This window comes from Pituophis catenifer, unplaced genomic scaffold (genome assembly GCF_029215685.1).
Source record: "Pituophis catenifer annectens isolate HBS135680 unplaced genomic scaffold, rPitCat1.0.hap2 SCAF_3, whole genome shotgun sequence".
NCBI classification, from domain to species: Eukaryota; Metazoa; Chordata; class Lepidosauria; order Squamata; family Colubridae; genus Pituophis; species Pituophis catenifer.
In genome coordinates, this window is record NW_027256883.1 from 6,028,625 (window position 1) to 6,051,474 (window position 22,850).

General features: G+C 42.0%; 1 protein-coding gene across 7 annotated transcripts in view; it reads left to right on the top strand.

The window, feature by feature from the left end:
• PTK2 (protein tyrosine kinase 2) overlaps positions 1-22,850 on the top strand; it is a 242,743-nt gene that overhangs the window by 146,120 nt on the left and 73,773 nt on the right. For 4 of the 7 annotated variants that reach the window (XM_070940302.1, XM_070940305.1, XM_070940306.1 and 1 more), the window contains 5 exons: positions 5,384-5,401; positions 10,855-10,911; positions 14,184-14,281; positions 17,512-17,596; positions 22,150-22,250. In XM_070940302.1, coding sequence (XP_070796403.1) covers positions 5,384-5,401; positions 10,855-10,911; positions 14,184-14,281; positions 17,512-17,596; positions 22,150-22,250 — 359 coding nt within the window. The remainder of the gene's footprint in view (positions 1-5,383; positions 5,402-10,854; positions 10,912-14,183; positions 14,282-17,511; positions 17,597-22,149; positions 22,251-22,850) is intronic. The other 3 variants (XM_070940304.1, XM_070940307.1, XM_070940308.1) reach the window with 1 other exon arrangement.

Below are 22,850 nucleotides of genomic sequence, written 5' to 3' on the forward strand. Positions count from 1 at the left end.
TTACTTCATGCTACCTGTCCACAAGAATCTGAACTACTAACGGTCAAGGCAAATTGGTGCCAGATAAGAGTCAACAAACTTCAAGGGGTGGGGGGCAGGGGAGGCTGGACTTAGATCTCTTAAGGGGGTGTAGGGACTCCAGACTGATGATGCATTTGACCCCTCCCTCAGGCTCAGCCTGGTTGCCTCCTACATTACAAGATACTGGACCAGGGCTTAGAACCCTAAGTTAACCACTAACTAGTAATTACAGGTAGTCCTTGACTTATGATCAGAATTTCTGTTGCTAAGCAAGGCAGTTGTTAAGTGAGTCACAGCTGATTTTATGACTTTGTTTGCCACGGTTGTTAAGCAGACTACTGCAATTAAGCAAATCTGGATTCCCCCATTAATGTAGCTTAATGGAAAGTCATCTGACACCCCCCCCCCCGATGCTGCAACCGTCATAAGTACATGACAGTTGCCAATCATCTGAATTGTGATCATGTGGGGATGCTGCAGTGGTTATAAGTGTGAAGACCAGTCTTAAGTCCTTTTTTCCCCAGTGCCGTTGTACCTTCAGACAGTCACTGAATGGTTGTTGGTTGAGGGCTATCTGTACTTTGTTTGACATCCCCGTGGGTATGTGATAATGATCATACAAGACTTAATTCTACAAAATCCTCCTGGAATTAGGGTTTCAGGTGTTACACATGTCAGGATACTCTTTCGAGCATTGCAATTAAATTTCAGGCTGCCGATCACGACTGAGTCCCCATTCAACTTAAGGTGTTATCATATAAAAGCAAAGCGAAAAAGGAGAAAGGAAGCGACCATCTTCGGGCTCTGTCTAACTGTGCAGTTAATTTTTCTGTCTTTTATTTTTTTTCTTTTTGCCCGTCTTCCTCTTTCATTAGTTTCTCTGGCTTGATTCAGGGAAAAGAGAATAGAAGAATAGAATAGAGCTGGAAGGGACCTTGGCAGGGGTGAAATGTAAAATCTGTTACTACCGGTTCTGTGGACGTGGCTTAGTGTGGGGGGGATAGTAATGTGACTGGGTGGGCACGGCCAACTTTTTTTTAAACTTTTCAAAGTATTTTTTCTAATGCTTTGAAAAGCCTCTCTGCCGATCAGGAACTTGGCTGGGATCGTCAGAGAGGCTTTTTAAAAAATGCTTCTCTGCCGATCAGGGAACTCAGCTGGGATTGTCAGAGACTTTTCAAAGCATTTTTTTTACCACCTCTTCGGCCAAGAGGTTGCAGAAAAAAATGCTTTGAAAAGCCTCTGATGATCCCAGCTGAGCTGCGCGATCATCAGAGGCTTTTTTTTTTTACTTTTAAAAGCATTTTTTCATCGGAAGAGGTTGTAGAAAAAATGCTTTTAAAAGTAAAATAAATAAATAAAATGACCGTGCAGCTCAGCTGGGCATGTGGGGGGGCGGGTGCAGGGATTTTTGCTACCGGTTCTGCGAATCACCCGCCGCCATCGCTGCCGGATTGGGTGATCCGGTCCGAACCGGGAGCATTTCACCCCTGTACCTTGGAGATCTGATTTCATTAATCAGATGGAGAGAAGTTGAACTCTGATGCCATCCTGCCCCACATGAACTGAATTTAGCTTTTTTACGGACTCTTTTGTTCAAATGTTATTGGTCATGATTTAGTAGAACGGTTGGAATAGTTTCCCAGTGTACTTTCTGTATGTCTTTCTGTATAAATAGAAAATTCATCCTCCTTGCCTTATTTCTCTAGATGAAAATAATTTGTTCATTATCCTGTGCTGTTAGTATGATCTAGCATCAGTTGGGTCAAGTTTGTGCAAGAGAAGGATGGGGGAATAATTTGGGAGTGAACGAGCCAAGTAATATCAGTTGTCCAGTCCTTGAATTGAGATAGCCTTACTATACTAAGGAGCTTTCTGAGACACTGTTTTCCCAAAATATTATTAAAGTAGTTTAGAGTGAACTTCCTTCCTTCCTTCCTTCCTTCCTTCCTTCCTTCCTTCCTTCCTCCCTCCCTCCCTCCCTCCCTCCCTCCCTCCCTCCCTCCCTCCCTCCCTCCCAGGACCATTACTTTTCAATATCTTCATAAACGACTTAGATGAGGGAATAGAAGGGGAACTTACCAAATTTGCAGATGATACTAAGCTGGCAGGAATAGCTAAACACCCTAGAGGATAGGCTCAGGATCCAGATGGATCTTGGCAGACTCGAACCCTGGGCCCTATCTAACAAAATGAAATTCAATGTAGAGAAAAGTAAAGTCTTACACTTAGGCAAGAAAAACCAAAAGTACACATATAGACTGGGTGAAACCAGGCTTAATAGCAGGAACTGTGAGAGGGATCTTGGAGTCCTAGTGGACAACCAGCTAAATATGAGCCAGCAGTGTGCGGTGGCAGCCAAAAAAGCCAATGCGATCCTAAACTGCATTAACAGAGGGATACAATCAAGATCACGTGAGGGACTAATACCACTCTATAAAGCCTTAGTAAGACCACACCCAGAGTACTGCATCCAGTTTTGGTCACCACACTATAAAAAAAATGTTGAGACTTTAGAAAGAGTGCAGAGAAGAGCAACCGAGGTGATGAGGGGACTGAAGGCTAAAACATACGATGAACGGTTGCAGGAACTGGGCATGGCTAGTCTAGTGAAAAGAAGGACCAGGGGAGACAGGATAGCAGGTTTCCAATATCTGAGGGGCTGCCCTAGAGAGGAGGGGGACAAGCAATTTTCCAAAGCACCCGAAGGCCAGACAAGGAATAATGGATAGAAACTGAATGAGGAGAGATTCAATTTGGAATTAAGGACGAATTTTCTGACAGAACAGTCAAACAATGGTACAGAAGTTGCCTTTGGAAGTTGTGGGAGCTTTATCACTTGAGACTTTCAAGAAGAGATTGGACTGCCATTTGTCAGAAATGGTGTAGGGTCCCCTGTTTAGGCAGGGGGTTGGATTAGATGACCTACAAGGTCCCTTCCAACTCTGTTAATCTGTAATCTAAACCTTCCCCCCATCCCACCCTCTCTCCCTCACTCTTATAACCAATTCTGGGCAGTTCCCAATCAATTAAATATCCTCTATTAAAACTTATGATATATATTGTTTGCATCTTGTTTAGTATATACACCCATATGAAATTCCAGAGTTGGATAAATTGTATGAGCTGTTATAGTTTATATCTTAAAATGTCTTAATCTTGTTGCACTTCAGAAAGGGATGACCGACTTTTACATTTTCCGTAACTCTTCTTGGCTCCTCTGCTTTTCAGAAAGCCAAGCGGAAGTCAAAGCTACACTCCTGTAACAACAGATAAATACAGATATTATTTAGATAAATATTCATTAGAACTAACCGACTGCCCTATTAACCTTGTGCTTGCTTGTGTTCACTGCTTGCAGGTGTTCTGACAACTTTTGTTCTTTCTTCCTTTCTATTTTCTGCTTCTTGATAAAGGAGTCAGTCACTGTCAACATAAAGTAAAGCGAGCCAGACACTTTCTCCCTTTTGTCTTGTGTTCACATGAATCACCAGCTAAGGGTATTTAGCCTTGCGCTTTCTTTAGGTTGCCTGATCCGTTCAACAGCTACGCTTTGCTAACCATGTTAAAATTTGGTTCCCTTGAGGCTACAGTAAAATTGTAAAGTACCAAGAACTTAAAACCTACGTTGCTAAAATTTTGAATCTGCGTGCCATTTGGTTTTTTTTGTTTTTTTTTCTCCAATTGTTCAGTGAGTCCTAGGAAATATTTCGAATTGTGCAAAGCTGGAACTTTGGTGGTGCTGAAAATTCCTATGGAATAATTCCTGTGGAGGAAAAAACTCCACATTTTTTTACTTAGTAGCCTGCTTGGGCCAATGCATGAACCCCTGGCATGATAAACAACTGTGCGTCTTAGAGCAGCAGCTATACAATATATTGAAGTCCTGATTGTTGTATATCGATCTAAAGGATGTGTAGGCATTAAGTTGCATAACGGGGATCCAGCGTTGGCAACCTTAAGATCTGTGGACTTCAGCATGGCTGGCTGGGGAATTCTGGGAATTGAAGTCCACAGGTCTCCCAGTTGCTGTGATCTAGTCCATTGGCAAACTCAGCCCCACCTGTTGGTACCAATGAAATAAATTCCAGGAAGAAAGCCAAATGCAACACAGGGAGTCCTCTACTTACAATGACAGTTGAGCCCAACATTTATGTTGCCAAGCGAGACGTTTGTTAAGTGGCTTTTGCCCCACTTAATGACCTTCTTGCCACAGTTGTTAAGTGAATCGCTGCAGTTATGTTCATAACATGGTTGTTAAGTGAATCTGGCTTCCCCATTGACTTCGCTTGTCAGAAGGTCGCAAAAGGGGGATCACAGTTGCCAAATGTCTGACTTTTGATTACGTGACTGTGGGATGCTGCAACAATCATAAATGTGAAAAAAACGGTCATAACTCACTTTTTCAGTGCCATAGTAACTTTGAACGGTCACTAAATGAACTGCTGTAAATCGAGGACTACCTATATTTGATTGTGCCCCACTTGGACACTTTTTCAAAAGGCCCTGAAGTTGAGGTTCTGACAACGGGCCCCGGGGACCCCAGTGTGATAAGTGGTCCGTCTGATTGTTGTTACGAAATGGATGGAAGTTTATTGATTTCTGTCTTGGGGTTTTATCTTTGTAAGCTGCCCCGAGTCACCGTGAATGAGTTGGGCGGCTGTATAAATGTTCTTAATCAACTAAAGATAAAATAAATAATAGTTTTGTTGAAGTGCAACCTTGGGACAATCCAGAAAAGCCTCAGAAATAAAATGGACAAGTCACATGTCCCCAAATACTGATGACTGTTCTCAGTACCAGAAACTGAGTTAGGGCGGATTTATTTTTCTTGTGTGTCTAATGAAAAAGAAAAATCAATTTTCAGTAAAGTGACTAGTTTAACAACTTTCAAAATTAATTCAATACCTTCTACCTTTAATGGCAACTTTTATTTCATTGACGTTTAAAATCGTTCTAAATCGTAGAATTGGATGCCTTGGTTAAGGTTTATCCAACAAATTCATCCTGTTGGAAGGGAGGGGAGAGGCTATAATGGAGAGAGAAAAAACAATGGCCTAGTCTTTCTCCCCAAATTGTACTAAAATGAATGTGTTGTTGGCTGCCTGCACGTTCTGATGGGCTGTATCGAAATAAACTATTGGATCCCAATAAATGCCTTAATTACCACTGCTTTGTCACATTTCCTTGGAACTGGGCATGTATATGACTGTAACAATATGTTTTTTATCCTCTTTGGCTTACTTGTGATTTTAATACTGTATTTTCTGATTTTCTCCCCCCTTTTTTCCTCTGTCCGTTCCCCTCCTGCTCTTTACCTTCTGCTTTCTCTCTCTTTTTTGCATGCTACCCGGATCGACAGATGAAATTAGTGGGGACGGTAATATGTGGTTACATTTCCTTTTAAACAATTTGTGTGTGATGAAAGTACCGCTTGCAACCTCAATAACTCATTTGCCACTTCTGTTGTTTGTAATGAAGGCACATGCCTCGGCCTTATGTTTATTTATTTATATTAGACATATTCAGCTATGCCACAGTCATACAATTCCACAACATGGTGCGTGCTTCCTTGGGGGGAAAAAAAAAAGAAGACACGAAGGAAAAGAGATGAAAGGAAGGCAGTTGAAAATGTATAGCTGTATATCCTAGAGCCCTTTCTTCCTTTTTAAATATCTGGTGTAAGTTACATTTTTGCCATCACTTCATAAGCCTGTATGGCTACAGATAGTCCTTGACTTGCGACCACCATTGAGCCCAAAATTTCTGTTGCTAAGCAAGTCAGTTGTTAAGTGAGCTTTGCCCCCATTTTACGACCTTTCTCACCATAGTTGTTAAATGAACCACTGAAGCTGTTAAACTAGTAACAGGGTTGTTAAGTGAATCTGGCTCCTCCATTGATTTTTTTTTGTCAGAAGGTCGCAAAAGGGGACCACATGATTCCTGGACACTTCAACTGTCATAAATATGAGTCAGTTGCCAAGCATCTGAATTTTGATCTTGTGACCACAGAATTGCTGCAATGGTCATAAATGTGGAAAAATGGTCATAACTCATATTTTTCAGTGCCGTTGCAACTTTGAACGGTCACTAACTTGTGGACTACCTATACTGTTTTAGCTCGTGGTAGAGAGAGAAGAGAGGGGGGGGAAGCTATACTATAATATTCAGAGCAGGAGTGTCCAACGTTGTCAATGGCAAAATTTATAGCCTTCAAGTCCCAGGGTCCCAGGGTTGAAGTCCACATGTCTTAAAATTGCCAAATTTGGACACCCATAATCCAGAATATAAAGAAGAAATTAAATGCCCAACTGTCAGTACGGTTTGGTTCTAGAACATGCCTCTTTCCCTACCCCATTAATAAATAAATATGCCCCTTTTTCTTTCTGAATTAAATCAGCTCTAGTGGATTTGCATGGGTGGCTTCTGAGATTGTCCTGAGCATTTTGGTTGTCTGTTGCCTTTGCTGGTCTGGCTTAAATTGAGAGAAACAGATTAGAGGTAGTTCTTGAGTTACGACCCTTTGTTCAGCCACCAGTTCTTGCAGAGTTCAATGAATGGTACTGATACCAGTCTCCAGAGTTTCAACCGTTGCGAGGCTGCAGCAGTCACGTTATCAAAATTTGGCTTGGCCTGGCCGTCTACCTCAGTCAGACCATCTGAAATACTAGCATCGTGTATCCAGAGGTGAAGATGCTTCCTTAACTCTGATTTCCTGTCCCGACCCTGATCGGCCTTAACTCTGTAATTCGTAGTTTTTTAAAGCTTTGGCAATAAAAGTCAAACATGGCCATTGGTCTCAAATTTAACAGCATCTTAGGCTACCAGTTAACAGCGGTGTCCCCCAAGGCAGCGTTTTAGGACCCACACTCTTTCTACTTTACATAAATGACCTTCGTGATTATTAGCAGCTGCGTTCTCTTTGCTGATGACGTAAAACTATTCAACACCACTGACAATACTGCTGCCCTACAAAGCGACCTAGATTATGGTTAAACAATTGGCAACTACAAATCTCAACCAATAAATGCTCTGTTTTACACATTGGCAACAAAAATCAGAACACCAATTACAAACTGGGTGGATATGACCTCGTAAACGACCCTCACTCTGTCAAGGACCTCGGAGTACTCATCTCAAATGATCTTAAGCGCCAGAGCTCACTGCAATAGCACTGCCAAAAAGGCAATAAGAGTTGTTAACCTAATCTTGCGAAGCTTCTTCTCCAGTAACATTGCACTGCAAACTAGGGCATATAAAACCTTTGCTAGACCAATTCTCGAATACAGCTCGTCTGCCTGGAATCCACACTGTATATCAGACCTTAATACATTGAGCGAGTCCAGAGGTATTTCACGAGAAGAGTCCTCCACTCCTCTGCTTGCAATAGAATACCTTATACCACCAGGCTTTAAGTTCTAGGCTTGGACAATCTAGAACTACGCCGCCTTCGGTCTGACCTAAGCGTAGTACATAAAATTGTCTGCTACAACGTCCTACCTGTCAATGACTACTTCAGCTTCAACCACAACAGTACATGAGCACACAACAGATACAAACTCATGGTAAACAGCTCCAAACTCGATTGCAGAAAATACGACGTCAGCAACAAAGTGGTCAATGCCTGGAATGCACTACCTGACTGTGGTTTCATCCCAACCCCCCCAAAAATTTTAACCTTAGACTGTCTACTGTTGACCTCACCCCATTCCTAAGAGGTCTGTAAGGGGCGTGCATAAGAGCACCAGCGTGCCTACCGTCCCTGTCCTACTGTCCCCATTTATTCATACCCATTTCCTGTGTTCATATCCATGTTTATACTTATATCTGTTATCTCGTACATGTTTGACAAACCAAATAAAATAAAATAAACTTCCTTGGTATAAAAAAGTTTTATAGCAGATGCGAAACATTAAAGAAAAAAAATGAAGAGGGTGGGGGAGGTAGATAAATCAGTGGTGCCTCCTTCCCTCCCACTTAGAGCATTAGCATTTTCTTCAAAGTCTGTGAGCTTCTTTTGCATCCCTCAAGTGCTCAACATTGGAACATTTGCAACTTTTGAAGTGTTGATGCCTTAAGCAAAAAAATTATATTACGAGCTCCCCCCCCCCTTCTCCAAGTGGGCTCAGGGTGTCTGGCTTTAGGAACATCTCTTAATCCAGGGGTCTCCAAACTTGGGAACTTTAAGATTTATGGACTTCAACTCCCAGAATTCCCCAGCCAGCCATGCTGTCTTAATCTGACCCCTGTCTTAATCTGTTGAAAATGTCTGCTAAAATGAGTTACACTAATTTTTGTTGATGGTTAAAATTGATTCTGCATTTCCCATGTGTGCTTGTTTTCTCAAAAGTGAACGAGGAAAAAGTGAATAATAAACTCAATTAGGCTGAGAGGGAGGTTTTAAAAAATTCAGTAAACCAAATAAATAATTATGGAACTAGGTAACGTTAATTGTAAACTGGCTAGAAAATTCTTCTTTATAGCAAGTACTGTACAGAGATGTTTAATTAAATTAAGTAAAATTTAAATAATTCAAAACCATTATAGAGACAGAGAGAGATCAATTTTATTTTGCCAGAAAAAAAAATCTTATCATTTAATGATATAATGTTCGTATCTTATTTGAGGATTCGCTTGTCAAATATGAAATACAGGTAGTCCTCAACTTATGACCACAATTGAACTCAAAATTGCTGTGGCTAAGTGAGCCATTTGTTAAGTGAATTTTGCCCCATTTGACGACTTTTCTTGCCATGTTTGTTAAGTTCATCAGTGGAGTTCTTCAGTTAGTAATACAGGGTTCTTAAATGAATTTGACTTCTTTGTTGACTTGGCTTGTCAGAAGGTCCCAAAAGGGAATCACATGACCCTGGGACACGGCAACCGTCATAAATATGAGTTAAGTTGCCAAGTGTCTGAATTTTGATCACGTGACCCTGGAGATGCTGCAGCGATCTTGCGAGTAAAAAAACTGTCATAGTGCGAAAGGTCACTAAACAAGCTGTTGTAAGTTGAAGACTATCAGTTTCGCCTTCAGTGTCTGGGCCATTAAATCCTGGATCCTCTTCAAGGACAATGTCACATGAACCACATCACAGCAGTCTGTATGGGAGGTGACTAAGGCATGGGTGACTTCTTGGTCCAGGAAAGGTTGTAACTATCAGGTGGAACTGCAGGAGTCCTCCTCTAAATCAGTTCCCAGTTCAAGTATAGCAGTTTCTTGTACTTTTTCCTTAGAATTCTGCCCTTTCTTTTTTTCTAACTTTTTAAATGATCTAGGTGAGGATGGCTTGAGGAAATCTTACAAGTGACCAAAATCCTGTTCCTGAGAGGAAGGGATTGTTTAAACTCAAGAGCTATCAGATGACAGGGAGGATAGATATTTTGGGTTTGAGCTAGCAATTCAGAGCAGAAGCGATAGTGCAGTTTTGGGTGTTTATGAATTTTAAGCATATACGGTACATTTAAGATTTCTAGCCAGAATGACAGTTATACACATAAAACTAAGCTCTTTGCATAATAAAAGCTAAATCTTGATGAAAATATTGAGGATGGAGTAAGGATAAAATTGAACAATAATATTAAAATAATTAGAATTTGTTAAGAACAGACTTGTAATACATAGATTAACAGAGTTGGAAGGGACCTTGTAGGTCATTTACTCCAGGGGTCTCCAACCTTGGCAACTTTAAGACTTGTGGACTTCCACTCCCACAGTTCCTCAGCCATTTACTCTGGGAGTTGAAGTCCACAAGTCTTAAAGTTGCCAAGGTTGGAGACCCCGATCTAGTTCAACCCCTCTGCTCAAACAGGAGACCCTACACCACTTCTGACAAATGGCAGTCCAGTCTCTTCTTGAAAGCCTCCAGTGATGAAGCTTCCACAACTTCCGAAGGCAACTTCTGTACCATTGGTTGATTGTTTTCACTGTCAGGAAATTCTCCTTATTTCCAGGTTGAATCTCTCCTTGATCAATTTCCATTCATTATTCCTTGTCTGGCCTTTAAAGATGATCCTTTAAACGACTGGATTGGTTAAATTTATATAACTGCTCATGACTCTCGGTGGCCAACAGTACTTAACAATGGAATAAAGCAATGTAACATTTTAAATAGCATAAATAGCAGCCAAGAAATACAACCAACAGCAGCAATTAATAATCCTTCATAACAGTTAATGGAATCAAGGAATGGGCTCGCCCGCACCATCAGGCCTCCATGCTCCCAACACAAATCTAAGTCTTCAAGGCCTTAAAAAAGACCAGCAGTGTCTCATCACTTTTGTATAAAGAAGTCATAGAGAGAGAGAAAAAAGAGAATATCACAGACATTGCTATTTTGGGTGCAAATGTTCACAGTGCAGCTGTGTATTGAGTTCTGCCTTGTTTGTCTACGCTGTGACGCTCTACCCTTACAAACTCTCTCATCCGTTGGCTTTATTGTGAATTTTCTTAACGGGGAATTTGCGTTGACGATTCAGACAGGATTACTCATGTTTTGACTGCTGGGTCTAAATAGGGGGACTGTCTCCTGATAATAAAGATGCCGTTCAGTTTCTCTCTCTAGTCCCTGAAAAACAAACTTGGTTATGTAATGTAAGGTGGTAATGAGGCCATTTTCGTGTCCCTGAGTTAACCTTATCTGGAGAGAAGATTTTAATCACGGTGGCAGATGGAGATTTATATGGGTGAAAAGGTTGCAGGTTTTTGGATTTGGACAGAAAAGCAGTCTCTGTGTGTATATGTATACACACATACTCTCTCACACGCAGTCTTTTTGCTTTGTTTTGCAATACGGTCATTTCCTTCAGATTCTCCCATTCTTTTCATTTCAGAAACCGATGACTATGCAGAGATCATAGATGAAGAAGATACGTACACCATGCCTTCAAGTAAGCCATCCTTTTCACTCTGGACACCTGATAGACTCGATAAACATAGTTGTAGCTCTATTTAATCAAGGATATTTGAGATGCATCCTTGTGGGCCTAGAAATTGAAAATAAAAGGTTTTAAGTGTCATTTGAAGAATTGACATACCTCCACTGGGATTATTATTATTGTTTTTGAAATAGTAGATGTAGAAGCACAGACTCATGTAAGCAACTGAGAGAGAGCAATTTTCGATTGATGGCCAGGTGGGAAACTGCGAGTAAGTCCAGGCACTGTGCTGTGTCTTACTCAGAAGAATAAACCCCTTTTAGCTTTAGGATTATCTGTGCTTCCCTCCAGGTTCTGATACTTCTGTGCATTAAGGAAAGGAAGGAGGCAGGAAACTCCCACTTTCATCCTCAAAGTTTCCCTACATCTAGTAGTTAAGGCACCAGCCTAGAATGTGGGAGACCGTGAATTCAAGTCCCGCTTTAGCCATGAAAGACATCTCAGTGATTTTGGTGCTGATCCACCTGACAAAAGATTGTTGCTGTGGGGAAAATAGGAGGAAGATGCGTTGGATATGTCTGCTGCCTTGGGTTGTTGGTAAAAATAATAAAGGTGGGATACGTATAAATAAATAAATGGCAATAAGAACAAAATCCCATTTCCAAAGTGCAGGTATAATGGAAAATCTCAGCTTGCTCTAAAGCAGGTGTGTCAAACACAAGGCCCGTGGGCCAGAGCCAGCCCGTGATGTGGTCGGATCTGGCACGCAGGGCTGTCCTGGAAAATGTAGGGGGCGGCCTATATAGCTTCGGCCCGGTCTACCCAGTGCGAAGAGGAAACATGCCAGGAGTTTAGGGAGTGCCGTCAAGCTGGCCACTCCCACCCAGTTGACCACACCCATCCAGTCGGCCATGCCTGGAACCAAGCACCGCTCCTAGGGCAGTGATGGTGAACCTTTTTTTCCTCAAGTGCCGAGAGCATGCGTGAGAAAGCACACACATGCACACAATAGTGGGCGCATATGTGCCCACACCCATAATTCAATGTTCCCCCTGCGCACAACTCCCTGCGCATGCGCACACGACCCCCCCCGTGCCCCGTTTTGAGCCTAGCAGGCCTCCCTGAAGTCTCCAGAGGCCAGAAACGGCCCATTTCCAGACTTCTGTTAGGCCCAGTAGGCCTGTTTTTTGCCCTCCCCAGGCTCCAGAGACTTTCCTGGAGCCTGGGATGAGCAAAAATGGCCTCCCCTACCCCCCACAGAGGCCCTCTGGAGGCCGGAAAGCCCCTCCCAGAGCTTGCGTGCGAGCCCTGTACTTACCTGCCATCCAAAATGGGCCGCATGGAGACTCCTGGGAGAGGAGGGGTGGCATGGGCAGGGCCAGCCAAAAATCAGCTGGCTGGCGCGCACTGAAGCTGAGCTAGGGCAATGGCTCGCGTCCCCACAGATACGGCTCTGCATGCCACAGGTTCACCATCACGGTCCTAGTGGTTATGTAGACACATCCATTTGATTTTCTTGGCAACAAGATGGATGTGTTTTGTTATTGCCCTTTTTTTGGAAAAGTTTGGACAGCCTGGTCTTGCCCGCAGCCTCAGTATCCCTTTGAGGTCTTCTTCCAAGTGATAATTAGTTAGCCGGTCTCTCTTGATTTTATGATTTTATGGTTGATTTTAAATGTTGATATGGATTTTAAATTGATAAATTTTAAACTATGGGCCAAATTTAATTATTTTAAATCTATTTTTAATCGCACTTTATGTATAAATGTTTTATTTTGGCTGTTCACCGCCCTGAGTCCGAAAGGAGAAGGGCGGTATAGAAATTTGAATAATAAATAAAATAAATAAATAATCATATCGGCCTGGGCTTAGCACTTGAGATTAACCAGGGATAATAAATTATTTTTTAAAAAAGAGTATTCTTTCAGGGGAGAGGGAATGAATGACTTTTTAAAAATTGTTAGCCATTGTTAATGAAAAACATAGCTCATAATAGTCAGTATGTAAATGGATAAATGTAACCACCTCATCCTAAATTGTGTTATAATATACAAAGTAAAGTTGGATGGCATCTGTGCCTCTACAGTGTTTTGAAGATGATGTCATAAATGTAGATCATGTATTTTGGGGTATCTGCAGAAATTTCAAATGCAATGTCTGTGTGTGGGATTTTGAATACTGGAATTTTTTTTTTTTCCAAATGTAATTTGCATTTTAAGAAGCATTTTCTAAGCCGGTGTTTGATTTTTCTCTTAATTGCACTGCAGAAAGCTATGGAATAGATGAAGGTAACAGGAGATCCTTTAATTATCTATCTGTTTACAATTTTGGAGATACCTTAAAAAAAAAAAAGGAACGGTTGACTTTCTATTAATAAAGTGCTGGCTCAATTGTGTATTTTTAAGCCAACACGTTTGATAATTATGAGATTATAAAGAAAAAAAACTGCTTTGTTCAAATAAAAATGGATATATAAACTACAGAAGATTTTATGCCTATTCTTACTTTTTTTTTTTTAACTCATCATAATAAATCATTTCCACTTCTCCCTTTGGAAACAAAAAAGCATGTTTCCCACTATTTTATTTGAAATTCGGAAATAAAAATAGACAATTCAGTTGGCAATGAATAATGCCTAATGATTTTAGGAATAAGCAGTTTACTAAAGAAAAAATATAATAAAATATGTATGAAATGTCAGCAGAATACATTGCATAGGTATTTAGGGTAGGTCTTTTTCAGGCTTATTAAAACTGTTCTTGACCTGTTTCCTGATTAACAGGAAACGTAATATTTTGTATTTTTACTTGGCTGTAAATTTCACTCTAGAGTGGGGTTTATTTCCAGGAATGTATGCATAGGATTAAAACCACAAGCCCCTAAAATACCATGTAATGGAGACCTCTTAAATATGCCATTAGCAGGAGCTAATCAAAATAACCTACCCTTTTTGCATTTCTTTCCATGTGAACTATTGGTCATAATTCAGTTAAGATGCTTTAATTACATTGCTTGCATTAATGTAACTAAACACACTGGAACTAATTCAGAACTAGACGTCTCATATATCTTTTCCAGGATTTTCGTTTGAATGAGTGTTTAAGAGGATTCCACTATAGAGAATGGTACTTATATGGCTTGCTTGTGGGGCAAATATTGGTCTATTTTTCAAGCGGGTAATCGTTTTAAGTGACCTTTGATTGTGTTTTTGTCTTTTGTGGGGTCTTTCATGGGGAAGCTATTTCATCATTGGATTTAAATTTAAATGGATTGTATTTTAATAGCCAGGGATTATGAGATTCAAAGAGAGCGGATTGAACTGGGACGCTGCATCGGTGAAGGGCAGTTTGGCGATGTCCACCAAGGAGTTTATGTCACTCCAGTAGGTATTCGTAACGTTTTCATGCTTTTTTCGTAAGTAGAATTCGCTTCCTTCCAATTGTGTGAGATTATCCACTATACATTCTTACGTTCTAGTGAAAATGCAAATATGTTGAGTTTTGAACTTTGTTCTCTTATGTGGTAATGGAAAACTTCTTAACCCAATGCATAGTGTCTCCACCAACCTTTTATCCTTATTGAATAAAATTCCTTAAATTACACATCCTCACACATTCATATTTATCAAACTATAATACTGGCCAGGTGATGTAAGTGGTGTTGGAAAAGACAGAGTTCTTTATAACCACAGTTGTGTGTATGAATGGTTGAATTTTGTTTCGTTCTTGCAAACCTTCATATATACAGTATGCTCACTTATTTTTTTCCTGTGGGGTTCTTGATGCTCTCTCAGCTTGGTTGCCAGCATTTCATTACCAAACCCCATTCCCTTCTAGCACTGATGACGTTACCCATTTGGGTCATGAAACGTCTGCAAGAACACCACCTCAGAGAGCATCAAGGACCCACAGTTCAACCCTGAACTACTAATATTCTCTTTTGATGGAGTTTTCTTCATGTTCGCTGGCTGTTTACTGTGACTGAGTTACATAAGACTGGTTGCTTAATGTCTATGGAAAAAGAATCTTTTTTGAAAAAGCATCTTTTGGACGATTGGTTGCTTGGAAACTATTTTCATTCCTTGTTGACTTGTCATCTCATCTTGATTGGTGTCAACCAATTTCAGCTGGCTGCTCTCATGCAAATACGTCAGATTAAGGCTAAATCATTTCATCACTTGACCCTGAAGCTCATTGTGCCATTCCGTGTACCTAAGCTCTTTCACAAAAGAAAAAAAACCAGGATAATGCTAAGAAGGAGCAGTGTAGTGTGTAGGTGAACTCCAGTTCCTGGACTTTAGATACACACTGAAATTAAAGATATTTGGGAATAAGGGGAAATCTTTTTGGTGTTAGTTTTCCAAAAAATGTACGTATTGGAAGAAACGTGTACCAAGTCTTTGGTGGAGACTTGTAAGGCAAAGTCACAAACTGTTGGTTTAAGTGGAATAATAAAAACTTAAGATGGGAGATTAACTCATCATCTCCCTGATAATATCAAAGCCTAAATGCTCCGATAAACATGCCCAGCTGTTACGCGCAGTTGTTAAATCGTGACATGGTGGGGATGTGTGTGGAGGAGATGCTGTCCAAGGAGTAGGGAAGTCTCATTTGGCCTGAGGGTCTAATTAGCTGTTGGTAATGTGTGAACGTTTTAAAATCAGAGAACCACTGCCTACCAGCAGCTTCTGATTTAAGCCTGCTGTGGGATACATTTGAACTTTTCAGCAGGAGCTTCAGTTTCCAGTTCCTTTGCAGAGACGCATGAATGCGCCAAGAGAAATTTGTTTGTCTTCCCATATTTAGCAATTAGGTTTTAATTAGCTTCCTTTGATCGGTTGAAACCTTGGAGCTTTCAACCCAAAAAAGTTATTTATAAAACTCTTGACACTTGAAACTGGGGTCTTCGAAGAAACATAAATATTGTACATTTTAGTGTAGTGCTGTAAAAATATTTGGCTTAGAGGACGAACAATAAGATTAGACTTAGACATAGAATAACTTTATTGTCACTTTGAATGTACACTGATCGGCATAGATTAAAATGAAATTTTGTTGCATACAGCTCTCAAAAGATGTTCATTTAACTTTGCATTTGCACATGGTTTCTGCAATTTTAGAAGCGATAAGGGATTATTTGTGTTTCATTAAATCCTGCAAATATCTTCGTGTCACAGGCAATCTACTTTTCTCTTTTAAAAGAATGGTGTTATATGATGCTGGGTATGCAGCTCAACTAAACAAGTTGCTCATGGGCAGATTGAAATTACCAGAAAAAATAGTTGGTGTGCAATGCACAATTGATCACTGCAACTTTTTGGTATGTTTTCTGTGTAGTCTGAGACAAATCTGGCTAATTTAAGGTGAGGTTGAAGCCAGTGTTAATGGAATAATAATGACAACTCTATTCCTTCTTATATAACAAAAAGACAAAGTTAAGTTCTAATCAAACTCAAGTTTACTCTTAGAAACCTGAAATTGGCCAATGCCATTTTAAGATTAATGTCTTTTTATACTTTTGAAGAAATGAGTGCTAGCATTATGCACATAGCCTTTGAAAAAACATTTAGATATATCTAATATAAAACAGAAACGAAATGTTCTTAAAAAACCTTCCACAATATTAAATTAAAGTTAAACATTAATAGTTTGGTCAGGTTTGTTTATTTTAGTATTTACAGAATTTCAGATTACTTTGTTATAAGCATTAATTAAGGGAAGAAACCCGGGGTGAAATCTAAAATTTTTCCCTACCGGTTCTGTGGGCGTGGCTTGGTGGGGGGATGTCCTGTGACTGAGTGGGCGTGGTCAACTTGATGTCACTCACAGCCATGCCCACTCAGTCACAAGACCCCCTTCCACCAAGCCACGCCCACAGAACCCGGTAGGAAAACTTTTTAAATTTCTTTCTCCTGCAGCTCTGCCCACCCGCCCCATTCCCCGGACTCCTACTGCTCACCTTTCTCCCGCGGCTGGCTGTCAGGGAAGGCAAGCGCCCGAAAGGTAGCGGAGTCGCTCACTCTCCTTCTTGAATGAGCCGCTCTGGTCCATGCGCCGGCTGTGCAAACGCACATCGTTTATTTAATTCAGTGGCAGGTTGGATGTGCGCTTGCACAGCTGGCGCATGGACCAGAGCGGCTCATTCAAGAAGGAGAGTGAGGGACTCTGCTACCTTTCGGGCGCTTGCCTTCCCTGACAGCCAGCTGCGGGAGAAAGGTGAGCAGTAGGAGTCCGGGAATGGTGCATTCCTCGAGTCCGGGGAATGGGGCGGGTGGGCCAGTGGGCGGAGCCTCCAGCTGCCATTGCTACCGGTTCTCCGAACCACTGGCCATCATCGCTACCTACTTGCCCGAGCCGGTCCGAACTGGGAGCATTTCACCCCTGGAAGAAACCATTCCCAACCCATTCCTACCTTTCATATATAAACTGGCAGCCCTTTTTCATATACAGTTACATAGTTCATGAGAAAATGCTAACTTTAGAAAACTGTCACCTTTTCTTTGCAAAGTCTCTGAAACACTGGGTTTTTTTTAAAAAAAAAAAACTTCATAATCAATGTCTTTATCTGTGTGATTCCTTTCATTTGTATAACGTGGGCTTTTCTGTCTTGTAGGAAAACCCTGCCATGGCAGTTGCAATCAAAACGTGTAAAAACTGTACCTCGGACAGCATAAGAGAGAAATTCTTGCAAGAAGCCTGTAAGTTATAAAAATGTTCTTTTTTCCTCCAAGCTTTGGTAGATTTAGGGTGAATGTGCGAGGAGTTCTTTGTGCAAAGGCTGGAAACAAACACCACGACTTAGCTGAAAACTGTACACTGCATCATAGCACCCGCCATCCCCAAGCATTGGCTCTTGCCCTCTTAAGCAAAGTTCTCAGAGTGGCATCTAGTCCTCGTTTCCCCCTCCAGAAGTGCTTGTACTTAGAGGGGATTATGCGCTGCCTCGGTGGGGGTTTCTCCTTTTATAAACACAGCTGCAGAATAAAGCTTCTGCAAAGCTCCCAGCTCTTTTTCACAAGCACTGTGACTACTGAGTTGCAAAGCCAAGCTGGCTTCAGGCAGGGATCAAACCAAGGTGGCTGTGGCTTATGGTCTTGGCAGTTGACCGTTGGCTCGCTTGCCTGCTGTTTGTCCTGGCCCAAATTTTGCTCCCCCACTTCCGCGGCTGCTTGTATCTCTTCCTCTTCTCCCACTTACCCATACGCACTCTGGCTTGACCTTCCTTTTTCCAGGCACGGGTGAAGTAAGGTGTGCTAACCAGGCTGCCTATGGATGTTGGCATGTGTTTGAAAAAGCCAGGATGTGGCTCACCTGGCCACTGGGGGCACTGTTACACCAGTCCAATAGCTGGGGAATTCGGGGAGTTGAAGTCCAATCATCATAGAGTTGCAGAGTTTGAGCAACAATGCATTAGAGCAGGGGTCACCAACCTTGGCAACTTTAAGCCTGGCGGACTTCAACTCCCAGAATTCCCCAGCCAGCAAAGCAAAGGAATTCTGGGGGTTGAAGTCCGCCAGGCTTAAAGTTGCCAAGGATGGAGACCCCTGCATTAGAGATTATTCTGTTCCATCAAGCTTTGGGAGGTTGTGTGGATGCACAGGGCTGTCCTCATTAGATTTTATAGACCTTCATTATAAATAAGAGTTTATAATAAAATATACATATTTTTGGATTTATTTGGATGGCTTTTGCTGAGATGCTTTTGTTAGGGTTTTGCATTTATCCTTTTTTCCCTTTTTGCTAGTGTGATCTCCCCAGAGAATGGGAAGATAAACACATGAGTGCCTAAAATTAAGCAAACAGTCAGACAGGTTTGCATTTCTGTCCTTGGATAAAAAGTCTCTCAGTTGAAAAATACGGGCTGAGATTCGATTCATAAATCCAGATTTGTAATACTCTGTCCAAACTGAAGAACGACGCACGTCGTTTAGAACGGGGATCAAATCACGAGCAGCCAAGATAAATCTGCTACTCTAATAATGCATGTTTTTTTTTTAGAATGTTTGGCTACGGAGTTGCTATCTCTTCCACAGCACAAGCAAACCAATTTCCATTTCATTTGGTGCGAGCTTTTTAACTCCTGCGCTCTTGAGACAGATAATAAAGCAATTATACTCCTTGTCAATAAGGCTTGATGCCAGCCAAAGAAGTAAATGAGATTTTCTTGTGGACATCATATTCATGTCAGGGTTGTACTCCATCACAACTCAGTGCATCTGTCTGAGTAGTTTTCCATTTGTCTTCTTTCTGCTCTAATGAAGAAATGCCCAAATGAAGCGGAGACATTGTGAATCAATAAGATTTTTTTTTTTAATAAGGCGGGTTGGAAGCTTTGAACCATAGTTAGTGATAATTGTCGCCAATTTATATTTTGCAAGCCATCTGTTCTTGAACTGAATCAATTTAGGTGGATCGAAAGATATTAAATTGTTGTCACACTTTAGTGGCTCCCTCAGGAGGAAAATTCTCGGCCTTTTCCTTTTCAGCATGGTTGTGAAATCAAAAGTTTGTGTTATGCTTCTGCACCTCTCTTCCAGTGTCTACCTCTAACCCGTTTTAGTGTTACTTTTGTGCTTCTGATACCGAAATCGGGGCTAAATATGCTTTCCTTTCAAGAGCTGGTGTAAAAGTAATCATGATTAGCATTAGTATATCTGCAAATATAGTAGATATCACATCACAGTAGATATTGGAAATGGACGAGAAATTAAAATAGATAGCTGAGCTGCAAAACAGACAGTACATGGAATGGTGAGAAGGTTCAGCCACGTACCCCATTTCCCAGAAAGAATGGTAGTTTACTCTGAAAACAAAATGATTTCCTGTGTGAACCCTTTACAGAGAGTCCTCAGTTTATGGCCAGTCAGTTAGAAACTGTGTGAAATTATGACAGATCTACTGTCATTCAGGACACATTAGCAGCTGCTTGTACCTTCCTGTGCTCCTTTGATAGTATTTTACATTAGTTTTACTAAAAATTGACATTTCTGCTTTTCAGCAGCAAACCTCACCCATAGTAACCCATCGATTCACTTAATGACCACCACAAAAAAAATCAGGTTGTTCATGTGACCGACCCACTTTACGCCTGTCATAAAATCATAGGGCTGGAAGGGATCTCAGAGGTCTTCTAGTTCAAACCTCTGCTCAAGCAGGAGACTCATATACCATCCCAGTTAATTGGTTCTCCAGTCACGACTTAACAAGTTTAATTTCATTTAATTTAATTTAATTTCATTTCATTTCTATACCGCCCTACTCCCGAAGGACTCAGGGCGGTGAACAGGCACAAGATAAAACACATAGAATACAAAAATTTAAGAGCAGAAGTAAAATCGGATTAAATCAATTTAGCCCAAGACAAATTTAAAACCCCAAGTTAAGAACAAATTAAAATTTACATTAAAATTTATATTAAAAAGAGAATGGGAGAGATTAGGCCAGACCAGCCTGGTGGAATAAAAAGGTCTTGAGAGCGCGGTGGAAGGTGCGTGCATCCGGGATCCTCCGTATCTCCGGGGGGAGCTCGTTCCAGATAGTAGGTGCCCCCACAGAGAAGGCTCTCCCCCTGGGGGCCGCCAGCCGATATTGTTTGGCTGACGGCACCCGGAGGAGTCCCTGTCTGTGAGACTGTAACGGCCGGTGGGAGGCCGTTTGCGGCAGCAGGCGGTCCCGTAAATAACCAGGCCCTAAACCATGGAGTGCTCTAAAGGTGGTAACCAAAACCTTGAAGCGCACCCGGAAGACCACCGGGAGCCAGTGCAGCTCGCGCAGGAGAGGTGTTACATGGGAGCGCCACGTCGCTCCCATAACCACCCGCGTGGCCGCACTCTGCGCCAGTTGGAGCCCCCGGGTGCTCCCCAAGGGGAGCCCCATGTAGAGAGCGCCATGTAGAGAGCGTTACAGCGCCATGTAGAGACCGTTGTAGAGAGCGCCATGTAGAGAGCGCCATGTAGAGACCGTTGATTAACGGTCGTAAATCGAGGACTGTCTATAGGTGGGAAATGTGTTTGAGGAAGCATTTCTAGCTAACCTAAGTTAGAGCCCTTGGGGGCACAATGTTTAGAACACAATATTACAGGCTAACTCGACCCACAGCCAGGAGTTTGGCCATGGCTGATTCAGCCTTCCATCCTTCAGAGGTCGGTAAAATGAGGATCCAAATTGTTGGGGGCAGTGGTGAAATCCAATTTTTTTTTACTACTGTTTCTGTGGGTGTGGCTTGGTGGGCATGGTGTGGCCTGGTGGGCGTGGCTTGGTGGGTGTGGCTTGGTGGGCATGGCAGGGGAAGGATACTGCAAAATCCCCATTCCGTCCCCACTCCTGGGGGAAGGATACTGCAAAATCTCCATTCCCACCCCACTCTGGGGCCAGCCAGAGGTGGCGTTTGCTGGTTCTCCGAACTACTCAAAATTTCCGCTACCGGTTCTCCAGAACCTGTCAGAACCTGCTGGATTTCACCCCTGGTTGGGGACAGGAGGCTGACTCTGTAAACTGCTCTGAGAAGGCTGTGAAGCACTGTGAAGCGGTATATAAGTCTAAGCGCTAATGCCGGTGCTATGGATGAAGAGAGCTTGACTCCCTCAGCCCTGGACAGTCTCTGTGTGATCTAAGACAGGGGTCTCCAACCTCGGCAACTTTAAGACTTGTGGACTTCAATTCCCAGAGTTCTGGGAGTTGAAGTCCACAAGTCTTAAAGTTGCAAAGGTTGGAGACCCTTGATCTACCCCGTTTCCCTCAAAATAAGACATCCCCTGATAATAAACCCAATCTGGCTTTTGAGCGCAAGGCAATAAGGCCAAGCACTTATTTCAGGGTTCAAAAAAATATAAGACAGGGTCTTATTTTCGGGGAACCACGGTAAGAGAAAGGGTGTCATTCAATCAAGCCATCAAATGTTGGCTCCTCAATCACTGTTTTTAATAGCAGAGGAGCCCCGGCCTCAATTCTGGGAAGCGGCATGTAAGTCTTAAGTGCTAGTGCAGTGTTTCTCAACCTTGGAAGCTTGAAGATGGGTGGACTTCATCTCCCAGAATACCCCAGCCAGCAGTGCTGGCTGGGAGATTCTGGGAGTTGAAGTCCACCCATCTTCAAGCTACCAAGGTTGAGAAACACTGCGCTAGTGCTAGTAAGTTTAGAATCTTGTTTTTCAACCCCTTGCTACAAAAAGAACCCTTTCCCTCCTGTTTTCAGATTGCCCATCACACAGCATGCCTCTGTTTAACGAGAACTTTTGCTTTCCCCGTTGCAGTAACGATGCGTCAGTTTGATCACCCACACATTGTGAAGCTGATTGGCGTCATTACGGAAAATCCCGTCTGGATCATTATGGAGCTCTGTACCCAGGGAGAGGTGAGAAGAATCCATCAAGACGCATCCGTCCTCAGGGGTTCGATAAAGACTTTGGGGGACGTGGAAGGATTGTGTGGACGTCTTTCTTGAAAGGAAGAAAGAGTCATCAGCCTTTGGCAATGGAAGAATCGTAGATTCGAATTGAGCCCCCCCGGGGGGGTGGGGGTGGGAGAATTGTGGAATTGGAAGAGGAGACCTAAACCTGTTCTTCTCAGTGTGGAATTGAGTGAGAGCTCTCTGCTTTTCCACTGGGAAGAAGAGAGCAGAAAAGGATTGTAAATAAAAATCTTCGTGCACCGTACATGTAGTCCTTGACTTACAATAGTGGCCGTTCTAAGTGACAGCAGCACTGAAAAACGTGACCTATGACCATTTTTCACACTTATGATCGTTGCAGCATCCTAAAGGGGTCATAATTGGCCACCCCTGGTTTAGAGTATGACGGTCTGAGCTTTTGTAAAACATGTACGTTTTGATTGGAAGGAAAGTCATTTAATTAACCCAAGCCGGGCTGAGTTAAAAATCTTTTAATTGGGGAATTTTATGGGTAAGGGGTTTTCAAATTGGGGAAGCCAAAGATAAATTTAATTTCGTTTAAAT